The sequence below is a fragment of the Miniopterus schreibersii genome, assembly GCF_964146895.1.
Source record: "Miniopterus schreibersii genome assembly, chromosome: 10".
Classification (NCBI taxonomy): domain Eukaryota; kingdom Metazoa; phylum Chordata; class Mammalia; order Chiroptera; family Miniopteridae; genus Miniopterus; species Miniopterus schreibersii.
Genome location: NC_138110.1, coordinates 83,269,230 through 83,293,786, shown reverse-complemented (window position 1 = coordinate 83,293,786; position 24,557 = coordinate 83,269,230). Strand labels below are relative to the sequence as shown.

The 24,557-nt window shown below is 43.3% G+C and overlaps 1 protein-coding gene across 7 annotated transcripts; it reads right to left on the bottom strand.

Moving 5' to 3' along the window:
* Window positions 1-1,350: 1,350 nt before the first annotated feature.
* On the bottom strand, window positions 1,351-23,422 carry ADNP2 (ADNP homeobox 2). Of its 7 annotated transcripts, none has more exons than XM_081148558.1 (4): window positions 23,391-23,422; window positions 16,074-16,194; window positions 8,795-8,884; window positions 1,351-6,728 (listed from the first exon to the last, which is right to left on the bottom strand). In XM_081148558.1, exons 2-4 carry the CDS (start codon window positions 16,179-16,181, stop codon window positions 3,453-3,455), a joined length of 3,474 nt encoding a protein of 1,157 aa, XP_081004684.1. In that variant the 5' UTR covers window positions 16,182-16,194; window positions 23,391-23,422; the 3' UTR covers window positions 1,351-3,452. The 7 variants fall into 7 exon arrangements, with proteins under 7 accessions (XP_081004684.1, XP_081004687.1, XP_081004682.1 ...); XM_081148561.1 differs by having other exon boundaries at window positions 16,140-16,194; window positions 23,391-23,409; XM_081148556.1 differs by lacking the exon at window positions 23,391-23,422 and adding an exon at window positions 23,041-23,102.
* Between the last annotated feature and the right edge of the window lie 1,135 nt (window positions 23,423-24,557).

The following is a 24,557-nucleotide window of genomic DNA, read 5'->3' as shown; positions in this document are numbered from 1 at the left end:
CTCCTCCCCATCACGGTTACAAAATGCAAGAAACTATGTTCTGAAAAAAGATATTCATTCATGACAACTAGTTCTGAATTTGTAGTTGAAAGTATGACCACACACTCTTAGTTTATGCAGAGTAAACATGTCTATATGGTTGCTGAAGTTTGGTTTATAATTTAAACATTAATAATTTTTAAATTTTTATTGGAAAAGCTTCCCTTCTGAAAAAGACTTTTTGTTTAAAAATAAACCACCGTAGCCCTGGCTGGGTGGCTCAGCTGATTAGAGTATCATCTTGATACACCAAGGTTGAGGGGCTGATCCTCGATCAGGGCACATAGAAGAGGCAACCAATGGATGGATCAGAAAAATAAATAACCATACTGCGCATGATTTTATGAGTGGGATAAAGTAGTTTGGGGGGCACCTCCTTCAAAAAGCTGTGGAAAACTAACCTTAGCTATTATCTAGCAGCATTACATATTTTTCCTCTCAAAATGTGTAACTAGATCATTTGTGTGAATGATGGTATTTGTATGTTTGCAAACTGACAATGTGGTGGATTTAGAGAACCCATATCAATACAAGATTCTGGCCACGCGCACTTGTCTGCCTGGCTTCATGCCTGCCCTGGTCCCGCCTGTGTTCCTTACGGTGACATCTGCCCCCAAGACACTGAATGTGTGTGCTCCCCAATCTCTGTCTCTGGCCTTCTCACTTATTCCCTGCTAACAAGTGAACTGATGTGGTTTTTATTTATTTAAAAATAACATCAAATAAAGGTAAGTTAATTCAGAGAAGCCAAGATAGTATTTTAACTGAATAGACTTCAAAAATACAGTATTTTAAAAGCTGATGCTGCCCTGGCCAGCGTTCCCAGTGGTTAGAGCACCAGAGGGTCATGGGTTTGATTCCTGGTCAAGGCGAGTGTGGAAGGCAACTAGTTGAGGTCTCTCTCTCATTAATGTTTTTCTCCCCCTCCCTTCCACTCTCTCTAATAAGCAATGGAAAAAAATACCCACTCCTTGGGTGATTTAAAAAAAAAAAAAAAAGGCTGACATTACATAGGAAAAGAAATATTTTAAAGTATAAAGTTTTTTGTGACTATCATATAAAAAAAACTGTTTCCTTCCCTTCTCAATTTCTAATAATCTTTTAGGACAGTTTTTAAAACCTCCACTGACTATTAATCTGTAGTTCAATTTTCCATTTCCAAATAATAAACACAGGGGTGGGCAAAAGCAGGTCTACAGTCGTGCCTGAGTTTACAGCTGTTGTGATCATTAGAACCTGCCTGTCGTTCCGTAGAACTGTAAACCTACTTTTGCCCACTGCTATACACTCATTTTTTTTTTTTTTACATGTGCAAGAACTCTCACATGTGCTTCTGGAAGCTTGGCTTATATAGAATTTCGCCTAAATTTGTGAGCCTAAAAAATTGTTTAAAAACCAGTAACTAGCCTAACATAAGAAGACTCAGCATCAGAAGTTGAACTACAGCTAAAATCCAACTGAAGTCAGAATTCCTTTATCACAGCAATTCTCTTCAGGGCCGATCCTGCCCCCACCCCCCAGGGACCCTTGGCAATGAGTTTTGGTTGTCAGCCCTGGGCAAAGGGTAGGGTAGAGGAAGGAATGCTGCTACAGTTCAGCAATACACAGGACACTCACCCCAACAAGTTATCAGGCCCAAAATACCAACAGAAATCCTGATACACATGACTAAAAAAAAGGTGGGTTAAATCAGACAGACAGCAACCTGCCCTCCTCCACCAGGGCACTAAGGAGCAAAGCCTCCAGAGAGCAAACTCCTTCTGGACAGTTTGGTGGCCACTGTACAGACGTGTCAAGAATACCTAGCCACATCTATTTTGTGAACCTGGTCAGTAGCCAGCCTTCTGGGTTATGCTGCCTTATTTCCACAATGACAAGTAATGTTCTTTTAGAAAATAAATGTGGTGTCTATTTCCACTCTGAGATTATTCCTGTGAGTCACAGTGATGTTTTAACTGTTAAAAGAATTAAACAGTTCTGTTTATAGTGGTATAACAAATTTTAATTCAAAATAGACACTCTGAAAACAATAGGTAAAAAAAAAAAAATAAACTTCAACAAGCTCTTTTTGAATTTACAACAGAGTACACCAACAATCACAGACCAGTTTCACAATTGCCCCAAAAATGCACATTATAGGAATTACATGCAAATATATTTTAAATCCATATATAGTAACATTATCTTATTTCCCAGAGACTGTCATATCCTCTGAATATATTGGACAGGTCCCTCTGCTGTATGTCACCAGCAATAAATATGACTCAAGGTTGGTCTCCATTACTGGTTCTGGTGCTTTAAGTTCTTCTATTCTGTGTTGTTACGTGAAAAAACCCAAGGTTTAACTGTCCAAAGAACAGTAACAGAATGGAGTCCGTTCGCTATACCCATCCCATTAGCCAGACACTGGGTTACAGAACGCCCATCTCCCCAATACCAATACCCTGACTTCTAGGAAACTGTCAAAAATTAATGGCCCAACCATGGAACTTAGCTCTTGGTCTACTGACTTCCCCTTGTCCCTGAAAACCTATGTTTACATTTCATTATCCACACTCAGGGGTAAAAGTTTTATTCCTGAGTAATACGGTCCTTCCCTTTCACTGGTTTATGAACAGTTAGGTCAGTAGGAGAGTCTGTGTGTATATTTTCAATATTTATTCTAAAGGCACTAAAGATTTATTGTCTTACCTTTGAATGGAAAAATGACATCACCATATCAAAAAGGGGGAAGTCTACACTGAAAATACTTTATTTGTAAAATAACTCAACTTATGAGCTAAAATACCAGACTTCAGGTTCAGTATTTTTTTAACAAATGAAAACATTTGGTTTTCTGTGAGTTATGATCAAAAATGGCTAAGAAAAACCTAAAAAAAGGTAAATGAAAATTATAATCTAATGAGCAAATATCTTACAAAAGAAATCAGTGTAGCGAATGCCATGCATCCTTAGAGCCGCACACGTCACAAGGGTCTGTGCTCACTTCTCTAAACATTTACCACATCATTTGCAGCTACATGTGAAGCTGAGGGAGATCAAAGCTTTAATTTGCAGTTAATTAAGTATTCAGAAACAAGCTGAAATTTCCTTAAATGAAAAAACAAACATGTAGATTTGTTATTATCATAGGACCCTGACACTATTGGGAAAACAAGCCGTGCACGAAATATCAAAAGATTTACTTTACTCAACAGAGGAAAAAAACTAAAAATGTGACAAAACCCAACTGCAGGGAATTATAACCTTGAAAGAACTATCACTTCTTCATATGAAGTCTTGCTGAGCACCTGAAATACATCTAAAGAGCAGCATAAAGACCACTGAAATTGATTAGTTCAACATACAGTGAAGAAAATAACTTCTTTTTAAATCTCAATTGAAAAAAAGTACTAATTTCCTATTTTTTTTTTTTACAAGTTTTGTGGTTCATACTCAAAGTTCAATCTGTGTTTAACATTTTTAAGTTCAGACATATCAAAGCCTAAAAGGACAGAAGGCTTGTGACTTTTTATTGCTTTCATGCAAATATATCTTCTTTTCCCAAAAAATGAAGCCACATCAATTTTCCACACCCACAAGAGTGAGGACAGCAGCTCTATTTCCTTTTTACTAGGATATGGTCTCTTGTGGAAATAATCTTTAAGAAATTGCTTTTTTTCTTCATAAGAACGGTCTTCATATTTTTTGGGATTTAATGCTAAGATCTGAAGAGCGTCATCATTAACAAGGGGTCCCTCCGTCCTGCTTTCATTCCTTTGTCTTTTAAGAGGCACAACACTCGTTACCTTCTCTGGAGCCGGGGGCGCATCGGTGTTTATGGCCAGAGGTCGTTGCTCCCCTTCCCGCTGGTCTTCTGCCCCAAAGTGGCCATCAGGCAGCTTCCTCTTTACAGAACAGCTGGAGTCGTGCAGCACCTCGCCATTGACCAGAAGTAGCTCACTGTTCTCAATGAAATTCGGCTGGACTTGCAGGTCCGAGCTGCTGTCCTTCGGGGCACTTCTGCAGCGCAGCAGGTGGATGGCGATGGCCGCCAGGGTCATGTTTCCAGTGTAAACCCCACAGCAGTGGATGCACTTGAAAGCTGGGGATTTCAAAATCGTGTGGACTGTTGGTGTGATGTGGTGCCTGTCCTTCAAATGGAGTTCATACGCCTCGGTTGTCACAAAGGTGCCAAAGCAAAAAGGGCAGGTCAACGCCTGTTTGCTGGGGCCCCCAGGTGCACCCTCCATCTGAGGCCTCACCTTAATATACACGGGCACAAGTGACTTGGAGTGTATCCCAGACAGTATTGCCAAGTAGACTTCCCGCTCCCCCAACTCTTCCTTTGGCAACATGGTAATGAAATCAAGATGGGGAAACAGCAGGTTGCCATTGGCATCAATATCCAGTTGGAAACCTTTGTTACTATAATCCACAGGTACCTTCTTCTTCCCCAGGTGCATGGTCCTACTGTGCTCTGAAAGGCCTTTGATGTCATGGAAAGTGCGCGGACAGAACAGGCACCCCAGGCCGTGCATCAGTAGGTGATGGATGAGCTCTTCTTCCGATACCAAGCATTTACAAGAGAGGCACCGAACTGTCTTCTCTCTCATCCACTTTAAAAATGGTGCACATGCAGCCAGTTTTTCCGGCTCCAGCTTTTCAGCTGATTTGGACTCACTGTGCTTATGTGCCACTTCCATATGGACCTGGTAGACATTGGAAGGGAAGAGCTCATTGCAAACGGGACAGGTTTTCCATTGCTTTGCCTGTTTGAGCACCGGGCTTGCCTCAGCTACGGAGGAGGAAGGCTGAATGAATACGTTTGGAGCTGCATTCACCACCACTGGGGTAGAGGGCATGCCAGCCATAGGACTGGCCATTTGTGAGGCTGTGCCTGACTGCAGGAGCTGGATAGGCACCTGGGGTGCAGTGACACCTGCAACGCCTCCAGGTGGCACAGGCAAAGTGACAGATACCGGGGCAAGTGTGTATGTGGGAATGCCATTCACCTGCTTCCCTGTAGGTATCAGCTGCCTGAGAATGGAGCCTGATGTCAGGAAAGTTGTGTTTTGTGAAGCACCAGGTCTAACTGGCTGATTGGCAGGCAGAATGTTGGTATTCACAGACTGATTAAGTTGCAGGACCCCAGGCCTCACTGGCTGGCTCACAGGAAGAACTCCTGACATGACCGGCTGGCTGAGATGCAGCACACCAGAATTCACACCCTGGTTCCCAGGGAGAATGCTTGACGAGACTGTCTGGGTGGGAGAAAGGAGCCCAGGTGGAACCACCTGGCCTGCAGGGAGAACCCGTAGGGGGACAGTCTGGCCAGGAGGAAGTGCCCGTGATGGGACTGTGAGCCCAGGGGGAAGAACCCCAGACGGGGCTGTCTGGCCAATGGGGAGAACCCCAGATTGGACCATCTGGCCAGCAGGGAGAACCCCAGAAGTTGCTGTCTGTCCTGAAGGAATAACCCCAGCAGGGGTCATTTGGCCTGCAGGAAGGACACCTGATGGGACAGTCCGACTCACAGAAATCATCCCTGGAGAGACTGCCTGAAGAACACCAGGGGTGACAGAGGGACTGACAGGAAGGACGGTGGACCCAACAGGTCTGTTTACTGAAAGAACTCCAGACCCAACTGGTCGGCTTATGGGCCCAACAGGCTGGTTGAGAGGTAAAACCCCTGGGCGGATGGTCTGGTTTATGGGGAGGACACCAGTTCCAGCAGACTTACTGATAGGTCCAACTGGCTGACTCAAGGGCAATACAGGAGGGTTTGCAGACTGATGAAGTGGGACTCCATGAGAAAGGAAGACAGGCTGCGGCCCTGAGGGTGGCACAGTGAGGCTGCTCTGGCCCCCAGGCAGGGGACTGGAGACCAGAGTCACGTGGGACTGGGCAGAGGCAGGCGGAGAATGGGTGAGGCTTCCAGAAGTACCCGAGGCCACCGTCACTGGCTGGACTGAGCCCTGAACTGGCTGGACTGTGGTCTGGCTTTGACTGTTTGGTGGCAAGGCGAGATGAAAACAAGGGGACGTGGCGGCGACACCTGGAGCGCTGCTGCCTGGTGGTATGGTCAAGTGTGCAGCTGGTTTGGGAGCAATATGCATTTGCTTCAAAAGTCCAGTCTTCCTAATATGCTCTGAAATCACAGACCTGAGCTTATTCTCCAAATCCCTGTGTATATCTGATGTCAAAATATGATACATCAGCGCATCCTGACTGCTGGCATTGGCGTTGCACTTTTTACAGTAATACTTGTCAGAGGATGGCATTTTCTCCGTAGAAGGGGGATCGTCAGTTTTGGGTTGCTCACCCATTTCCTCAGTTCGCAGGCCAAAGTAGGAGTTAATTAGGTGGTGAAAATGGGCCACCAGCACGTGCTTCTTCATGCTGTAGTACAATGTGTTTGAAAAGTTACATTTTAAACACGTAAAACTGATGACGTCACTCCTGGACGACTTAGTCTCCCCCAAGATGTTCACGGTGTAGTTCTGCACTTTCCGAACAGGTGCATGAAACATTCTGAAGTGCCGTCCCACCACTTTGGGCTGAGAGGAAAATACACAGTTTGGGCAGGGGATCACCAGCTCCTGGTCAATTTCGTCTTCGTGGTAGCGATGTAAATGATTTTTGAATGAAGTAAGCACTTTTGTGGAGTATTTACAGAGGCCACAACAGTACGGCTTTGTTCGATATCTCTGTTAAAAGAAAAAGCCAAGCATCATTTAATAAAGCTATCGGATGCAAGCTACACCCTCTACCGTTCACAAGTATATGACTCTTTCTCTTCTAACAGGCTAGATAATTTAACACTATCACCCCTCACAGAATAATGTGAGTTCTAAGCCAGGGCATAATTTGTCTTAAAGGGCCAGAGAGTAAATATTTTAGGCTTTGTGGGCCACCCAAGAGCTTTGATGGCAACCACTCAGTGCTGCCTGGTAAGAGAAAAGGACCCACGGGTGACATGAACTTCCATGAGCATGGCTTTGTGCCAATAAAACTACAGACACTCATTCAAATTTCGTGTCATTTTCACATCACAAAACAATATTCATCTTTTTCTTCTCAAACATTTACAAATTTATTCTTAGCTCATACAAACACATCATGTGAACAGTTTCCAAACCATCCACTAAAACCACAAATCTCATTACTTAGTCCTATACTGTGAATTAACTGCTTCATCCTATTTCTCCAATGTTGTTTTTACTCCAAATTCTAAAACCTCTCCAATTTTTCTACAAATAACCTAACTTGCAAATTGTGAAACCCATCCTTATTATCTTTTATTTCCCATTTCTATTCTTAGGGAAGGTAAGAGCCAAATGGACAATGCTTAGCAAGTGTAAGTATCCAATAAACTATGTAACAAACAGTAAGTAAAAAGGGACTGTCCTGAAGTCACCACAAATAACCCTGAGGTAAGTTTCAGGCCACAGAATACAGTGCTGACAACATGGAATTCCTCCTTAAGGCACACGAGGGGGAATTCAACCAGCCTAGGGCCTAAGAACAGTCACTTGAACCATCCTGGCCAACAGAGGAGTGCAATGCAGTAAACCACTGGTCTGTGATGATGGGAGAGGAGTGCACCCTCTGGTCTCATGAGTCTCTAGATTCTGGAGCCGTGAACCACAGGATACCTGGCCCTGGTGCCACAAAAGAGGAGGGTGAGACCTGGACAGACTGGACACTCCATCAAGGTCCCACCATGGGCTGTGCAGACATTGTCCCATGTGGGGACACTGCTCCTTGCTACACGGATCCTTCCTAGATCTGCGCTCTCATGATCAGTCTCTCTCACACCACAGTGTCCCCATTCTGTGACTGTCACCTATCTCTTTCCTACTCATGCACTTTGTCCTCTTGGGTCACAGGTCAGAGAAATCAACCAAACACATTCAACAACATGTCACTACTTCTCTGCAATTAGCCAAACCCCAGGTTCTGGCATTTCTGGTAGGATCTATAATAAACCCAGGGCTAAAAACCCCATTATTTCAATGATTCTGAGAGACTTGAGAGACTTCAATATCTCTGAAATCTGGAAATATTTTACAACTGATGGCTCTCTGGTGCACAGTTCAAGTGAAGTATGACTTTAGTTTCATTAGGGGTTCATTAAAAAATGGTGTCTTTTTTTTTTAAAATCCTCACCCGAGGATATTTTTTCCATTGGTTTTGGGGGGGGGGGAGGAAGGGAGGGAGGGAGGGAGGCAGGGGGAGAGAGAGAAAAACACAGATGTGAGAGAGACACATCGATTGGTTGCCTCCCCCATACGCCCTGAGACCAGGGCTGGGGATCCAGCCTGCGGCCGAGTTACACGCCCTAACCAGAATCGAACCCCAAAAATGGTGCCTTATATTCAATGAAATACTGTATTGAAAAGCAAGATACTCAGCAAAAATTACACTCAATGAAAGAGCCAACAGAACTAACAACTAAACATTATTACCTGTTAGTGTGGAACAGGTCTCTGGGCTGGGGGAAAACGTTTTAACTGTGACACCAGAAATAATCATAAAAGGGAAAATAATAAACTAGGCTTCACTGACGTAAGCAGCTTCTGCTCTTTGAAAGATACTATTTAAAAGGGGAAAAGAGAAGCCCCAAGCTGGGAGGCAGTACTTGCAGGCCACACATCTCACCTCCTCCCCATTCATCCATTAGCAGCCCTGGTACAGGTGACATCCCTCAGAACTGAACAGACCGTAACCCTCAGCTTGAGGAAACAGGAAAATCAAATACAAAAATACATACCACTTTCTTCCCAGAAGGTTCCCAGAGAGAAATATCGCCCCATGATGTGTTATAAAAGTACTTCTCTCCAGGATCAAAGCCTTTAAGGTCCTTTGAAAAAGGGAGAAAAAGAGGGAAATGATTATACAATTCCAGCAAAGAAAGAAATATTTACTCAGAGCCTGACAGGATACTTGGCACCTAAGAAATCTACATGGGAAAGTGAAGTGAAAATGCAGCCCCTGAGCAAATTGTGACAGAGCCATAAAGTATGAAACCTGCGGAATAATCCAAGTTAAAATTATAGTTTTATAAGAATAAACAGATGACATTCCCCACAGATAATTTTTAGAAGAGAAAAACCTCAGGAGCACACACCACCTTCCACCAGAGTGAGGACTTTGGAGGAGAATTTCAGGTGCTGAGAGTATGAAGTACAAGTTCTGAGTGTGTGAGGCATCGGCCACGGGGAGGGCCAGGTAGACGGGGAGAGTGTGGCAAACGTGGCAGCAGAAGAGGGGAGGAGGAAGGGGACGGGACGGAGTCACTGGGAACCTAGTGACGGATGTGATGGGGTGTCTGGACTGCGTCGTGGTTCAAAAAAACCAAGTGTAAAAAAATTTTTGGGGGGAAACTGGAGAAATCTGAATATAAACTGGGTAATAGGTAAGATGAACATTTATTTAATGACACAGAAACATGAAAGTAACAGAAAAAAGCAAAGTAATATAAAAGCATGATCAACATGCACTCACTGTGTAAAGACTGCACACATGCACAGGGAAGGCTAAACAATAAGATGTTAAGAATGGCAATTTCTGAAGGTAGAAATGTGGCATTTAAAATTTTATTTTCTAAAAAAATAATTACCTGTATTTTCTCTTTCACAGTTTATATTACTGTTTTATAACAAATAAAGGTCATTTATTTTTAATCCTCACCCGAGGATGTTTTTTAATTGATTTTCTTAGAGAGTAAGGAAGGGAGAGAAAGAGAGAGAGGCATTGTTGTGAGAGAGAAACATCAATCAGTTGCCTCTCATATACACCCCGATGGATCAAACCCGCAACCTTTTGTGTACGGGACAATGCTCCAACCAACTGAGCCACCTGGCTGGGGCAAAGGTCTTTTTAATATATTAAAAAAATATTAGTTAAGCCAGAGAAAGATAGTTAATATAACCACTGTCTCTGAATATGCCTGTGCTAATACGCTGCTTACCAAGTCAATTCGGAACTACAGAAAAGTACACATTATTACCAGGATTTAAATTGGAAATACTATGTTGTGAGTTCTGTAACATACAGAAGTAAGATGTAGGACAACAGCATCGAGGCTGGAAGAAGAAAGCACACTGCTCTTACATCACAGGTGAAGCAAGCAGTCTCATATGAGAAAGGTAAATGAAAGCAGAGCTAGTAAGCCAATAATGGAGATGAAAATGGAATTATAAAAAATATTCAATCCAAAAGAAAGCAGAAAAAGAAAAAAAGGAACAAAGAACAGAGAGACAAGTAAAAACAAACAGCATGAGAGATTTGACCCCAACCCTATTGATAATTACATTAGGTAACATGGGCTGCTAACTTTTTCTGTAAAGAGCAGGTAATAACTATGAAGTCTCTGCCAGCTATGCAGTCTCTGACACAGCCACCCATCCACCATTGTGCACCAGAGCAGCCAGAGAGACACTATGGAAACACTGACAAGCACGGCTGTGTTCTGACAAAGTTTATTTACAAAACAGCCAGATTTGGCCCATATTTGGGGCCATAGTCTGCCTCCCCCTGTACAAAATACTCACAGACTGTCACACTGGGTATAAAAACAAGATCCAACTATATGCTCTCCACAAAAATCCCACTATAAGTATAAAAACATAGAATAAAGGTAAAAAAATGAAAAAAGGTATGTCATGCTACCACTAATCAAAAAAAAAAAAGCTGAGGGAGCTACAGTGATATCAAACAAAGGAGACTTCAGCCCGGGAGAAAGAATGTTAATCTGGATAGAGTCACCTCATGACGATAGTGGGATCTATTCTTCAGGGGAACCTAACAATCTTAAATACGTTGCCCTTTAAAGAGTTTCAAAATACATGAACAAAGCTGATTGAACTGAAAAGATAAATAATTAAATCCAAAATTTAATTATGGAGACTTCAACACGGCTCTCTCAACAACTGGTAGAACAAGCCCACAAAATCAGAAAGACAGTGAAGACTGACCACCACCAACCAACTTGACAAAATGATGTTACAGAACTCTCCACCTCCAAAAGCAAAACATATTCTCTTCAAAAACACATGATGTTTCCAAAGAGGGACCTCCTGCTGAGCCGCAAAGTAAGTCTCAATATATTTAAAGCACTGAGATAATTATAAAGTACGGTCTCTGACCAGAGCAAAATTAAATAAATCTATAACAAAAAGATACCTAGAAAAAAAACCCAAATTTCTAGAAATTAAACACATTTCTAAATAATCCATGGATCAAAGAAGAAATCACAAGGGAAATTAGGAAATATTTTAAACTGAATGAAAATGGAAACAATGAATCAGATGTTGTAGGATGGAGTTAAAGCAGTGCTTCAGGGGAATTTGTGACTCTAAATACTTAAGAAAATAAAGAGCCCAGACTGTGTGGCTCAGCGGTTGAACGTCAACATAGGATCCAGGAGATCGGGGTTCAACTGCCGGTTAGGGCACATGCCTGGGTTTTGGGTTCGATCCCCAGCGAGGGGCATACAGGAGGCAGCAGATCAATGACTCTCTCATCACTGATGTTTCTCTCTCTCTCTCCCTCCCTCTTCCTCTCTCTGAAATCAATAAAGACATATTTATTAAAAAAAAAAACACAAAAAACAGTGATCTAAACTGCCATCTTAAGAGATCAAATTTTTTTTTTTAATATATCTTTATTGATTTCAGAGAGAGGAAAGGAGGGGGAAAGAGAGAGATAGAAACATCAATGATGAGAGAGTCATTGATCGGCTGCCTCTTGCACTTCCCCAACTGGGGATCGAGCCTGCAACCGGGGCATGTGCCCTGACAGGGGCTCGAACCGCGATCACCTGGATCCTAGGTCGACGCTAAACCGCTGAGCCACACCTGGCCGGGCAAGAGATCAAATTTTAAAACTTAAGTAGAATAGAAATAGACAACAGAGAAAAATCAAGGAAACCAAAACCTGTTACTTTGAAAACATCAGTAAAATTGATAAACTTGTGTTCAGACTGAAGAAAAAAAGGAGACATGAATTACCAGTGTCAGAATGAAGACGGACCATCACTATGGCTCCTATAAGTACTGAAGTAACATAACAACTTCATGCCAATAAAGCTGACAACTTAAGTTGTAATGAACAAATTCCTTAAAAGAAGACAAGCTACCAAAGCTCACTCAAGAAAAACTAGATAACCTGGTATCTAGTGAAGAAACCGAAGTCACAGTTAAAAACCATCCCAAAGGAAACTCCAACTCTAGATGAGCTACTACAGTCAATGAAAACTTCAGGCCATATCCCTCCTCATGGACACAAATGTAAAAATCCTTAAACAAAATATTGCAAATCGATCCAACATATAGAAAGGACCGAGTGGAATTTCCCTGAGGAATACAGATGGTTTAAGAGTTTTGTTTTTTAAATCAAACCATGTAATTCACCATATTAGATTTAAAAAGTTATCTTAATGGATGCAGAAAAATCATTTGACAAAATTCAACAACCAGTCATACTTTTTGCTTTTAGCAAAGTGAGAATAAGGAACTTCCTCCACTGAAAAACAGACCTACGAAAACACAGCTAACCCTCACGCTGCGTCGCGCACGAGCAACGGGAACCCTCACACTGTTAACAGTGCAGTCACACAACTGGTTTGGATAAAGGACTAGTCACTTCCTATAAAACTGAACATACAATCTTGTACTTGTATACCTAGATAATTTCCCAAGAGAAATCAAAACATGTTCACAAAACTACTTTTGTAAAAATATTTGTAAGAATCTTATTCATAATAACCCAAACCTGGGGCAGCCTCGTGCCCACCACCAGCAGAAAGGATCAAGCAGCTAATCATCCATGTAACAAGAAGCGACTCGGCAACAAAAAGGACCAATCACAGACGGCACCACAGAGAAGATTTCCATGGAGTAGATATGATTTGTTACATAAAACTGCACAACAGGATAATCTAACCTGCAGTAAAAATTTCAAAATAGTGGTAGCCAGTGGGGTGGGGGCAGGGACTGACTAGAAAAGGGCTTGAGGAACCTTTCTGGAGTGATGGGCTTGTTCTAGGTCTTCACAGGGACTTGTATTACAGGAGTAAATGCATGTTGAAACCATCATTTACAGAATTAAGGTGCATTTCACAGCATATAAAGTCCCCTCCCCCCAAAAACGGCAAACCAAGACTAAACTCTGGTTAGTGACATGTATGCTAAAAGAATGTAAGGGTAGAGTGTACTGATGCCTGGAACTTTCTTTGAAATGCATAAAAAAATAAGATAGAACAGCCCTGGCCAGTGTGGCTCAGTTGGTTGATTGGCATCCGGTGCACCAAGTCCAGGTAGCGGGCTTGATCCCTGTAAGGGGAGGGCAGGAGTCAGCCAATCCATGTTGTGCGCTCACATAGGTGTTTCTCTCTCTCCCTCTCCCTTCCTCTCTCTAAAAATCAATTTAAAAAAAGAACAGTGGGTGGAGATAGATACATATGTTAATTCTGTAGAATTTCAGTGGTAGATAGATGGGTTTTCATTGTATAATCCTTTCAAGATTTCTGTAGGGTTCAATTTTTCACAAGAAAACACTGGGAAGGGAAGCAGAACAGGAATGTTGTATCACAGGAGAGGAGGGAAAAGAGTTCAAAGGAAGGAATGCTTCCCAGACTGTCAGAAGCAGCATAAAAGAGCTAGGAAGAAACTATTATTAGAAAATAAATGAAAGGTATTAACAATATTTCAATTTATTTTTGTAGATAAGATTTAACAACAGGATAAAAAATTTTAATCTATTTATACAAATATAGGTCTCCCAAGACTGCCATAGGGGCTTCCCACATTATCAATGAAATTTCCTCAATCTCCACACACACACTTGTGTTCTTAGCTTGTTGTTTTTATACTCTGCAAATATCACTTATCTATTAGTAATAGACTATGTATCTACCATCTACCTTCTCAGTCTTGTATTCAAATAATTACCCTGCTTTCTCCCCCATGAAAGTCATAAAATACGACTTATAGACAGAGCTGCAAAGAACTCTGGGAGTTCTTGTATTTTAAGACTGCTCCTGGGAAATCGTCTACATAAGAGGTTCCTCTTCCGGATCTCTCCCATCCTTTTATTTCCAAATGGACTTTCAGTCAGCCTGTTATTAAAAGTAGTTCCCTACCTGGGTTTTACTTTCATTGATTCATTTTTAAAATGTTTGTTAAAAATACATATAGATTTGTTAAGTGTCTATGTGCCAGACACAACTCTGATCACAGGTAGTACAGCAGATAACCAAACAATGAGGTCTCTGTTTACACTCAAGTGTGGGACTATGAGTCACTTCAGGCACTTGAGAGCTTTGAAGAAAAACAGAGCAGGTAGCAGAACACAACACAGTGGGAGAGGGTAGCTTCCTAGGCAGAAGGGTTCTCATGGTGAAGACTGAGCAGAGCACATTCGGGGTCCTGTGGAGTCACATCTGTCTACCTGCTGACCATCAATGAGAATCCTGGTGACCATTAGTCTCTCACATCAGGCTGCCCTTTAAGTAAATAAAATCAATCTGGTTGAAAGTCTGAGATTTGAAAATTAAGAAACTGAACTGTTCATAGGCCAATAATACTTTGAATTAAGTTCTTCACAAGTTTAAAAATTTCAAAGCAGACATGGTCCGTATTTCATAGTTATGAATAGAATATCAATGGCTGGCTATAAGGCTATAACAGCAAGCCTTATTTAACAATTTTTATTTCTTTACTAGATGTGCCATCCATATATTCTCAAGTTATAATACAACTTATCAGTAGAGTGTGACTGTGGCCTTAATTTTTAAACTTTTGTAAGATTGATTATATTTATACGTCACAAAAAACAATACCCTATCATATCATGTATGCATCCCCATTTATTGATTACTCTAACAATACTGGGAAATCAAGTTAGGGTCTTCTTCTGCTAAAGTAATAAATAATTCAACAAAGTAATAAATAATTCATCTTTGCCTCAAAGATCAAAAACAAATACACAGTTAACCCTTGAACAACACAGGGGCTAGGGGTACCGAACCCCCACCCCACCCCACTACCCATAGCCAAAAACCTACATTTTAACTTTCAATGCCCCAAAAGCATAGTTTCCCTGAGCCCCTACAGGGGATTGGGACCCCCTGCAAATACCAAAATCTGAGATGCTCAAGTCCCCTCTTTAGAACAGCCTAGATCAATGCATACCGTTGGCCCCCAGCATCCACGATCCCCAACCACAGATCAGAAATCCTGTTTTTGATCTGCAGTTGGTTGAACCCGTAGATGTAAAACCCAGGGATCCAGAAGGCTGACTATATATTTATTTCAAAAAACTGTGTACAGGTGGACCTGTGAAGTTGAAACCTCTGTTGTTCAAGGGTCAACAGTATTTTAAAACTAATGACTAAAAACAGCTTACATACTCAGTGTCTGAATGCTTTTATGCTTTATTTCTGGTATCTGAAAATGTCCTTTGTGTACAGTAAATGTGGGTACAATGTTCAAAGTAAAACTATAATAAAGCAAATTTAAAACGCAAGCAAATGTTGCAAAAAATAAATAAAAATTAAAAAACTAATGACTATAAAAGCCCCTCATAAAAGTCACTTTAAAAACTTGAAACAGCTGCCCAGCCGGGCATGGCTCAGCGGTTGAGCATCGACCTAGGATCCAGGAGATCGGGGTTTGATTCCCGGTCAGGGCACATGCCTGGGTTGTGGGCTCAATCAATGACTCTCTCATCATTGATGTTTCTCTCTCTCTCTCCCCCTCCTTTCCTCTCTCTGAAATTAATAAAGATATGTTTAAAACAAAACAAAAAAATTAAAAAAAAAAACAAAAAAACTTGAAACAGATTAAAACAACTCAATTTAAGTCAGAAAGACATAAATAAGAACTAATGATGCTCTCAGGGAATCATTTCAATTATTAGCAATTTCCATCTTGAGGAATCGTACCCATTCTTCAAAAACTTCCAGTTCAAATCTCAGCTCCAAAAAGCCAACCCTAGCATCTCCAGGACCACTGTCTGCTCTTAATTTGTTACTGATGTCCTCTTACCTTCAGCAACTCCTTGCAGCTGTCAAGCCCTATATCCACAAGAATGCCCTTCACCTTTTTTCGTACCTTCCTGATGCTGTCAAGATTTTCCACAGGAATTTGAAACATTTTTGAAATTTTCCTAAGAAGGAAAGAAAACAAAACTGTAATAAGTAAGAGGGTTGGTAAAACACTGAGAGTAATTTTCAACATATCACGCTGGTTATTTATATACACACAAAAGAATGAAGCTGCACCCTTTCCTTACATCATACACAAAAATCAACCCAAAGATCATACGCCTCCATCTAAGAGCTAAAACTTTAAAACTCTCAGAAAAAAACAAAGGCATTTAATCTTCATTACCTTGGATTTGGCAATGGATTCTTAGATATGACACCAAAAAACACCAGCAACAAAAGAAAAAGCTAGGTAAGTTGGATTTAAAACTTTTGTACTTCAAAGCAAAGCACACAAAAAGTAAAGAGAGAATGCACAAAATGGGAGAAATTTTTGCAAATGGTATTTCTGATAAGGAACTTATACCTGGAATATGAAAAGAACTTTGATAACTCAATAATTAAAAAATCAATAACTCAACTTAAAAATGGGCAAAGGATCCGAAGAAGTAGCTACTATACAAATGGCCATTAAGCACATGAAAAGATGCTAAACATTAGCCATGTGGAAATGCAAATAGAAACCACAATGAGATACGTCTTTACGTCTACTAGGTTGGCTGTAATTTTGAAAAAGAACAAGGGCTGGCAAGGATGTAGGGAAACTGATCGCATGTTATGTCACTGGCAGTAATGTAAAATGTACAGCCACTTTGAAGGAGAGTCTGGCAGTTCCTCAAAAGATTAAACACAGAGCCACTACATGAGCTGGCAATTCCACCAGAGAGAAATGAAAGCCATGCATCCAAACAAAAACTTTACCAGAATGTTCATAGCGGCACTATTCTTCATAGCCAAAAGGCAGAGATAACCCAAACATCCATCAACTGAAGAATGGATAAGTAAAATGTGGAGCATTTATAGAATGGAATATTATTTGGCCCTGAAAAGAATGAAGCACTCACACAAGCTACCATGTGGATGAGCCTTGGGGAACGTGATGCTCAGTGACAGAAGCCAGACACATGGATCACACGGTCTGATTCCATTTACAAGAAGTGTCCAGAGCAGACGAATTAGACGTAGAGGCAGCAGGTACAACACTGGCTGCCTAGGGCTGAGAAGATGATGGCTGAGGGGAGGCTGAGGAGAACTGGGAGATGATAGCTGAGGGGAACAATTTCTTTTTGGAATAATGACAATGTCCAAAAACTGTGATGATGGTTGCACAACTCTGCAAGTACACTAAAAGCCGTTGAATTGTACACTCTAAATAGGTGAATTATATGGTATGCAAATTACATCTCAATAAACCTGTTTTTAAAATATCTGAAAAGGCATAAAATTAAAATAAGCCCTGTGACACTTGACTGAAAAGGCAGAGGTGTGACCTTACTGCTTTCAATACATACATAAAAAAATAAATGAGTGTGATTTCCATAGCTCTGCCCACTAAAAAAGCCTAGAAGCAGTTACACAGCCCAGTAGCAGTGAGCACTCCTCGGGCCCAAATCTTAATTTCTAAATACCACTTTCCATTAAAAGGAACCAGGGTTCTTTGGGAAAATGGCTGATTCAAGGACTGGAGCATGGAAAAGACAAGCTTCTCCTAGAACATCTTGTGCCAGAAATAAGGAAGTTGGTCGAAGAATGGTGAGACATATCAAAAGGACTCGAACGAAGCCAGCTTGAAGAAGTTCCCACAAGCCAAATATGGGGCAATCTGGGCAGCAAATAAATAAATAATGACAGTAAGAGATTACAGCCTGTGGCACTGAATTTTCCAAAGATAATGCAACAATATCTCCCATCCCATGTGCTCGTCTTCTAATAGGATTCTGACACTCCTTCCAAAAAGTAAGGGCGTCTATGCCCCCACCTCATGAACCTGGGCAGAGCTTTATGGCTGCCTCACCCAATATAGAATGGCAGAATTAATGCCATGTGACTTCCAAAGCTAGACCATAAAAATGCCACACTGCTGCCTGTTCTCTGAGGACTATCACGTTTGGAATACAGACATGATGTTGTGAGGAAGCTAAACTAATCCAGTGGAGAATACATGGAAATGTTCCACATCAGCCACTAGATGTGCAAGTGAAGATGCCTCTAGGGTCCCTATCAAGTCAACCCCAGCCTTTGAGTCTTCCCAGACTGAGGCTCAGACATTGTGGAACAGAAATAGCCATTTACTTAACTCCTGCCTGAATTCCTGACCCAAAGAATTATTGAGCTTTTTAAATAAAATGTTTTATTCTACAAAGTTTTGGGGTAGTTTGGTATACAGCAATGATAACTAAAACATAACCCACTACAATATAAACTTAAGTTCATGGTGTTATAATTAAATAAATTGAAAGCTTGATGAGAAATGGAATATTTACATGCTTCCCAACCACCTACCCACAAAATACTTAATAACTAAGAAAAAAGAATAACTCACAGAAGTCTGGCAGACAAGCCCAAATAAAGAGACATTGTAAAAAACAACTAGCCTATAACATTCAAGTATCCAATACAAGGTAACACTACTCATAGTAGCCGAAATGTGGAAACAATACACGTCCATCAAATGGTGAATGGATAAACAAATGTGGTATATCCATACAACGGAACACCATTTGGCAATGAAAAGTAACTGGGTACTGACACATGATACAACATGAATCTCTAAAACATGATGCTAAGTGAAAGATGGATGCAGAGGTCTTCATAAAGTCTGACCCCACTTATAAGAAACCTCCAGAAAAGACTAATCTATAGAGATAGAAGGTTAGTGGTTGGCCAGGGTGGGAAGAGGTACTGACTGCAAGTGTTTAGGTTTGGGAGAGGAGGGATGCTAGAAATGTTCTAATAGTAGATTGTGGTGATGGTTGTACAACTCTGTAAATTCATTTAAAAATCAATGAATTATACACATTCTAAAAAAGGGTCATGGAAGGAAAACTAAGGAAGTGTTCCAGATAGAAAAGAAACTAGGTAACTAAATATAACATGCAATTCTATCTAGATTCTTTTACTGTAAATGTTATTGGAACTGGCAAAACTTCAATGGTAATAATGTATTGATTTTCTGGTTTGATGGTTATGTTCTGGGTATGCAAGAAAATGTTATTTGTAGGAAATACACAATATGTGGGGTAATGGGATGGCATCTTGTTTGGCAACCTACTTTCAAATGATTCAGGGGGAAAAGTTCTTTGATTGTAGTTGCAACTTCCCATAAATCTCCAATTATGTCCAAAAAGCGGGGGTTTTTTGTTTGTTTTTTAAATATGTCCTTATTGATTTCAGAGAGAGGAAGGGAGAAGGAGAGAAACATCAATGATGAGAGAGTCACTGGTCAGCTGCTTCCTGTACGTCCCCTACAGGGGAGGGGCTCTAGCCCGCAGCCTGGGCATGTTCCCTGACCAGGAATCGAGCCTCAATCTCCTGGATTACAGGTAAATGCTCAACCACTGAGCGACACTGGCCAGGCCAAAAAAAGTTTTTTTAATGTGTAAGCTATAAAAGCTAAAAACAAAATCAGTTAGTTAAATTTGAGTTAAAGAAACACCAGGTAAAATAATGATTGTCAATTTTTTATTATTAAAACAGTAACTTTTAAAGATTGACAATATCCACTAGTAGTGAAGGTAAGTAGAAAAACTGTAATTTCTACATGTTTACAGAGAAATTTGGCGGTATCTCCCCAAGATTTTAAATGACAATTTCTATGAGTCAGCAGTTCCACTCTGTACCCCTCCTTTAACCCTCCCCAAGGATAAATTCAGTGCCCCTCTTAGGAATCCCCAGAGGAACCAGTTTATACATTTCTCCCATTGCACTCACCTCACTATGTTGTAATTACCTATTTATATATGTTCCCTATTGAACTAAGCTTCAGGGCAGTAATCACATTTTATTTGCATGGCTGGGCCTATCACAGAGCATAATACATAGCAAATGTTTACAATAAATGAACAAAAGGGGTAAAATAAAACCATAAGAATCATGAGACGTGGAAAGGGCTATGGAGGTTCAAAATGGAATGGCTATGGAGGACTGCAGAGGTGGAGCCCAAGGTGGTCCAGGTGAACAGATCAGCATCAGAAATGATTGAGGTAAAGTAGGAAAAGTCTGAATATATATGGCAAAAGGTAAATTAAGGCAAAAAGGGAGACTGGAACTTAACAGGGGCTGGGGGGACAGGGAGGGTTAAAATGTAAGGAGGAATTTGGGGTGGGTAATAAGGAAATACAGTTTTTGAGATGCTGATCCAGAATGGGTAAGTTTTCAGACAAGTTATCTACATGAAGAGTATCTCAGGTTCAGGAGAAGGGTTTAGACGATCACTTAGTATTTTAGAACTCAGTAAAAGTAATAAAATTATTATAAGTAAAATGCATTGAATTGAGTTCCAGCCTTCAAAAGCATCTGTCAAGAGCCTCATGATGGCTTTCTTAAAAAAGTATGTACAAGGCCACTTTCCAGCCCAGACTGCCTTCTTTAGCCAGAGCAAGGATCAACAAAAATTTCTACTCAGACTTTCATTTCCTCAAAGTCCCATTACCCTCTCTATCCTAAAGAAGCCAAATTTATTGTTTGCAAATAAGTCTGGCCTTACCTACTAGCAAGCACAGATCTTATTACAGGGTTGGGAGAAGCACAGACAACAGGGATTGGTGGACTTGCCGAGAAGCAGTTTTGGGACTGGCTGATTTCATAGGCTGGTTCCTGGAAGCTACTGCAGAATGGCTGACTCAGGAGGAGGGGACAGAAATAAGGCTGTGATTGGGCAAGTTTTAAACAGACTCTAGTTACCTATTCAAGACTTAGGAACAGGACCAAGGAATTGTCAGTCACCTCTCTTAAATTTGGAGAATAGGAAATTTTTATTTTCAAATATTAAGTGCCCCCATTCCCTCATCATTGTTATTGTGATTCCCCCAAAACAAGCATAAAAAAAGTTTCCCTTTTTAGCAGTTTGCTAACTGTTTAAGGATAACAAAAAATAAAACATAGGTAAATTATAAAAGTTTCATAACCTTTCAAGAGCCCTGGTCTACTGCTGCCAATCACTGCGGGGAAAAGAAGCTGAGTTTTACCATACTTTTTCCATCCCAAAATACCATACTTAATCCATTCCAAGATGCAAGATTCCATACAAAATGCTCAGTGGACTAACCAGGAAAAAAACTGTTTTCATTTATAGATCCTCTAATGATGCTGTTCTCCATGTATCTTTAGTACTCAGCTAAATCTGTACATCTGTAAAAAATGTACATCAGGAAACCGCAGTCTAATGCAGCTACACTAATCTATCAACTGCAGTTCACAGGAAATTATCTTTAATTTCATGGGTGGGATAGACATGGGCCTACCAAAAGCCCACTGATGTGTACAAGAACATCTGCACTGAGTTTGCTATGGCTCTAATTCCAAAAATCTAAATGAAATGTCCCAAGCATTGAAATACGGGGCTTTAAAAAAAAAAAAAACCAAAAACACAGACACACATATTTGTGTGCCATACATGAAATATTCAGAAGGTCTGGATTCCAAACGCAGGAACATCCCTTAACAGACCTGTGGCCTTCAGCAAGTCATCAGCCTTCCCTTTCCTCATACAAAACACACCGCCCTAACAGGTGTGCGATGGCAGAGTGGAGGGCACGCACAATGTTGGGGACTTAGCTCCTCAAAGTGACTACAACCGTAAGCTCACCAACAGCATGTTGCAAACCTGGGCTCAAATTAAAGAGGTGTCCCAGGACTTCTTCAGCTGAAAGTCTTGGCACGTCCGCATAAGCGATCGTGGATCCTTAACCCTAAACCCAGCCCTCACACTCTTATCACCTCTCAGTGCACTGAGCGTGTCCCCCCATGTGCGTCCACCCTCTGCAGCAGCTCCGGTCGGCTGTCTTAACGCAGGCCTGTCTCTCCCACGCTGGAAGCACCCGCGATCGGCAGAGCTCCCCTCCAACCGAAACACGAAGTGCACGCACTACGCGGCCAGCTCTCCCGAGCAGCTCTAAGTCACCCAAAATGACTTGATCCAACCAGAGAAGAGCGCGCACCGCCCGCCCCTGTGTTTGCGGGGGTCCCCCCGCCCCACACGCTCGCCGCACCAGCGCCCACCCGCACTCCAAGCCCTGTTACTTGGTAAACCTGCGCACCTTCCCTTCACAGCGAGCTTTGACGGCATTCAGGCAAGCCGCTCATTCAAATGCAAAGAAAATGCTTAAAACACTTGGTGTGCCGCTCCGCAACTGCGCACCGCTGGAACTGGCAGTTACAACTTCTGACATTCCACAGCCAAATGTCGGCAGAAATTTTGCAAACGACCCACGTCCACGCAGCCGGCAGCGGCACCGGAGAAGTTGAAATCTGAAGGCCAACACGTGCATGTAAGTCACCCGTCGCAGCGCGCGCCCAGGGGCCCGGGGCCGGCCGTCGGCGCGGGTCGGGCGGCGCTTCCTTCGCGCGGCAGCGGGGGGCGCGGCGCGGCCCAGTCGGTGACTCGGGCCGCTCGGGCGAGCTGGGGAAGCCCGGGCCGCGCGGGGAGCGCCCCGCAGGCGCCGCTCGCCCCACCCGGCCCGCCCCCCGGGCCCAGCGCCCCCGCGCCCCTCTCGGCCCCCCGCCCGCCGTGCCCCACTCGCGGCCCCGCGGCCCCTCCCCCTACCCGGCCACGCCCCGCGGCGACCACCCCGGCCCACGTGACACGGAGGGACGACCCGGCACCGTTCGGGACGCGAACCCGCCGCCGCAGGACGCCGCGGGATTCGCGAGGCCGCCGCGGGTGTGGGCGGGGCGGGGCGGGGCCGCCGCCGGGACTGCGCGGACCCGCCGGGGGCGTCGTCGCGGGGCCGGACCGGGGGCGTACCTACCGCTGGGCGCCCGGCGCGCCGCCGCGTCCCCCGCCGCCTCTCGCCGCGCCCCGCCCCGTCGGGGCCCGCGCCCGCCTCCGCCCCGCGCGGCGGGACCCCCGCCTCGGCGCGCGCCCACCCCCGCGCGACCCTGTCCCCTCCTCCCAGCTCGGCCAGAAAGAGAAAATGGCGCTCGATTTGCCTCCGGAAGTGACGCACGTCCTCATTTGCATGCCGGTGCAACCAGCCAATGGGATGAGAGGGTGCATGGGACCCCTGGGCCGGGCCTCACAGGCCCTTTGGGGCCCCCACCTAAAGCAGGACTGGAGGCTCTGGGGTGGGAGTGGGGGTATCCTGCAGGCGCCCCCTACCTGGACACCCCTCCTGCCACAGTGGACTGGTCCCTCACCAGCATCTGCAAACTCTCGTGAGAGTTTGAGTTGATAATGACGTCATTGAAGGGGTGGGGCAATTGTGTCATCAACCACGTGGCCAATCACGTGAGCTCACCAGAGTTTTGACCTCATTTGCATGGAATGGGGGTGGAGCTAGTGACTGCAGCAGGAATGGGTGGCCCCGCCCACACCTCAGAGCCAATGGGAAGCCAGCTGTGATGGGAGCCCTGCCCTGCCATTGGCGAGCAGGAATGGCTGAGACTCTCACCCCTGGACCCTGGTGGGCGCACCCTGGGGAGCTCCCTGGAGGGCTCTCCTGACGATTCTTTTAAGACAATTTATGTCACACCTTGTATTGAGAATTCTGATTTTTAAGTTAAAGCCACTATATGTTTCGTAGCTTAATTACATACATTTGTAAAAACTCCTAAATGGCCGTAAAATTCACTTTTGCCCAGATTTATTAAATATTGTGAAGCAATAGTATATTTTTCGGAATGAGTGAAAACACGGAGGAGCAGCTTCCGAATGGCCTTGGGCCTTCGAGCAGTGAGTCCAGCGCCCACGGGAGCGGAAGGCCTGCAGCCCAGGGGCAGGTGCGGGGCAGACGCCCTCGCCGGCCTGTCCGGGGCGCTGCTCCCGCTCCCTGGGGCTCCCGGCAACACCGCCCCTCGCCTTCCTTTTCGGGGCCGGTCCTGCCCCGCTGCTCCCAGGCTTGGTCTCCCTCGGCCCCAGCCCCGCACGCCCATTCCCAACAATGGTCCTACCTCGGAGCTCGTTTCCGAGGCGGTGTCCGCGCACCTTCGCAACCAGCCATCCATCGCGGGACCTCGATGTCCAGTCATCCTGCCCCCGGCCCCTCTCCTGGTACCTTCAGCTAAATTTTAGCCTAGTAACTAAAAGCTTAACAGGCACCAAATAAATTTCTGATTTATCATAATTGAAGAACAGCTTGCCCTTTTTATTTATAAATTGTGATTTCATTTGATAATGAATGACAGGTGTAATTGGGTACAATATTCCTATATATCTCTGAGAAATTACGGGTGTGATGGAAAATAAAGCCAAAGCCTCCCAGTCCGCTATACTCCAATGAGAGCGTTTTATCACACTTCTCCAAGGAGCGCCTCTGCTCCCTCCACT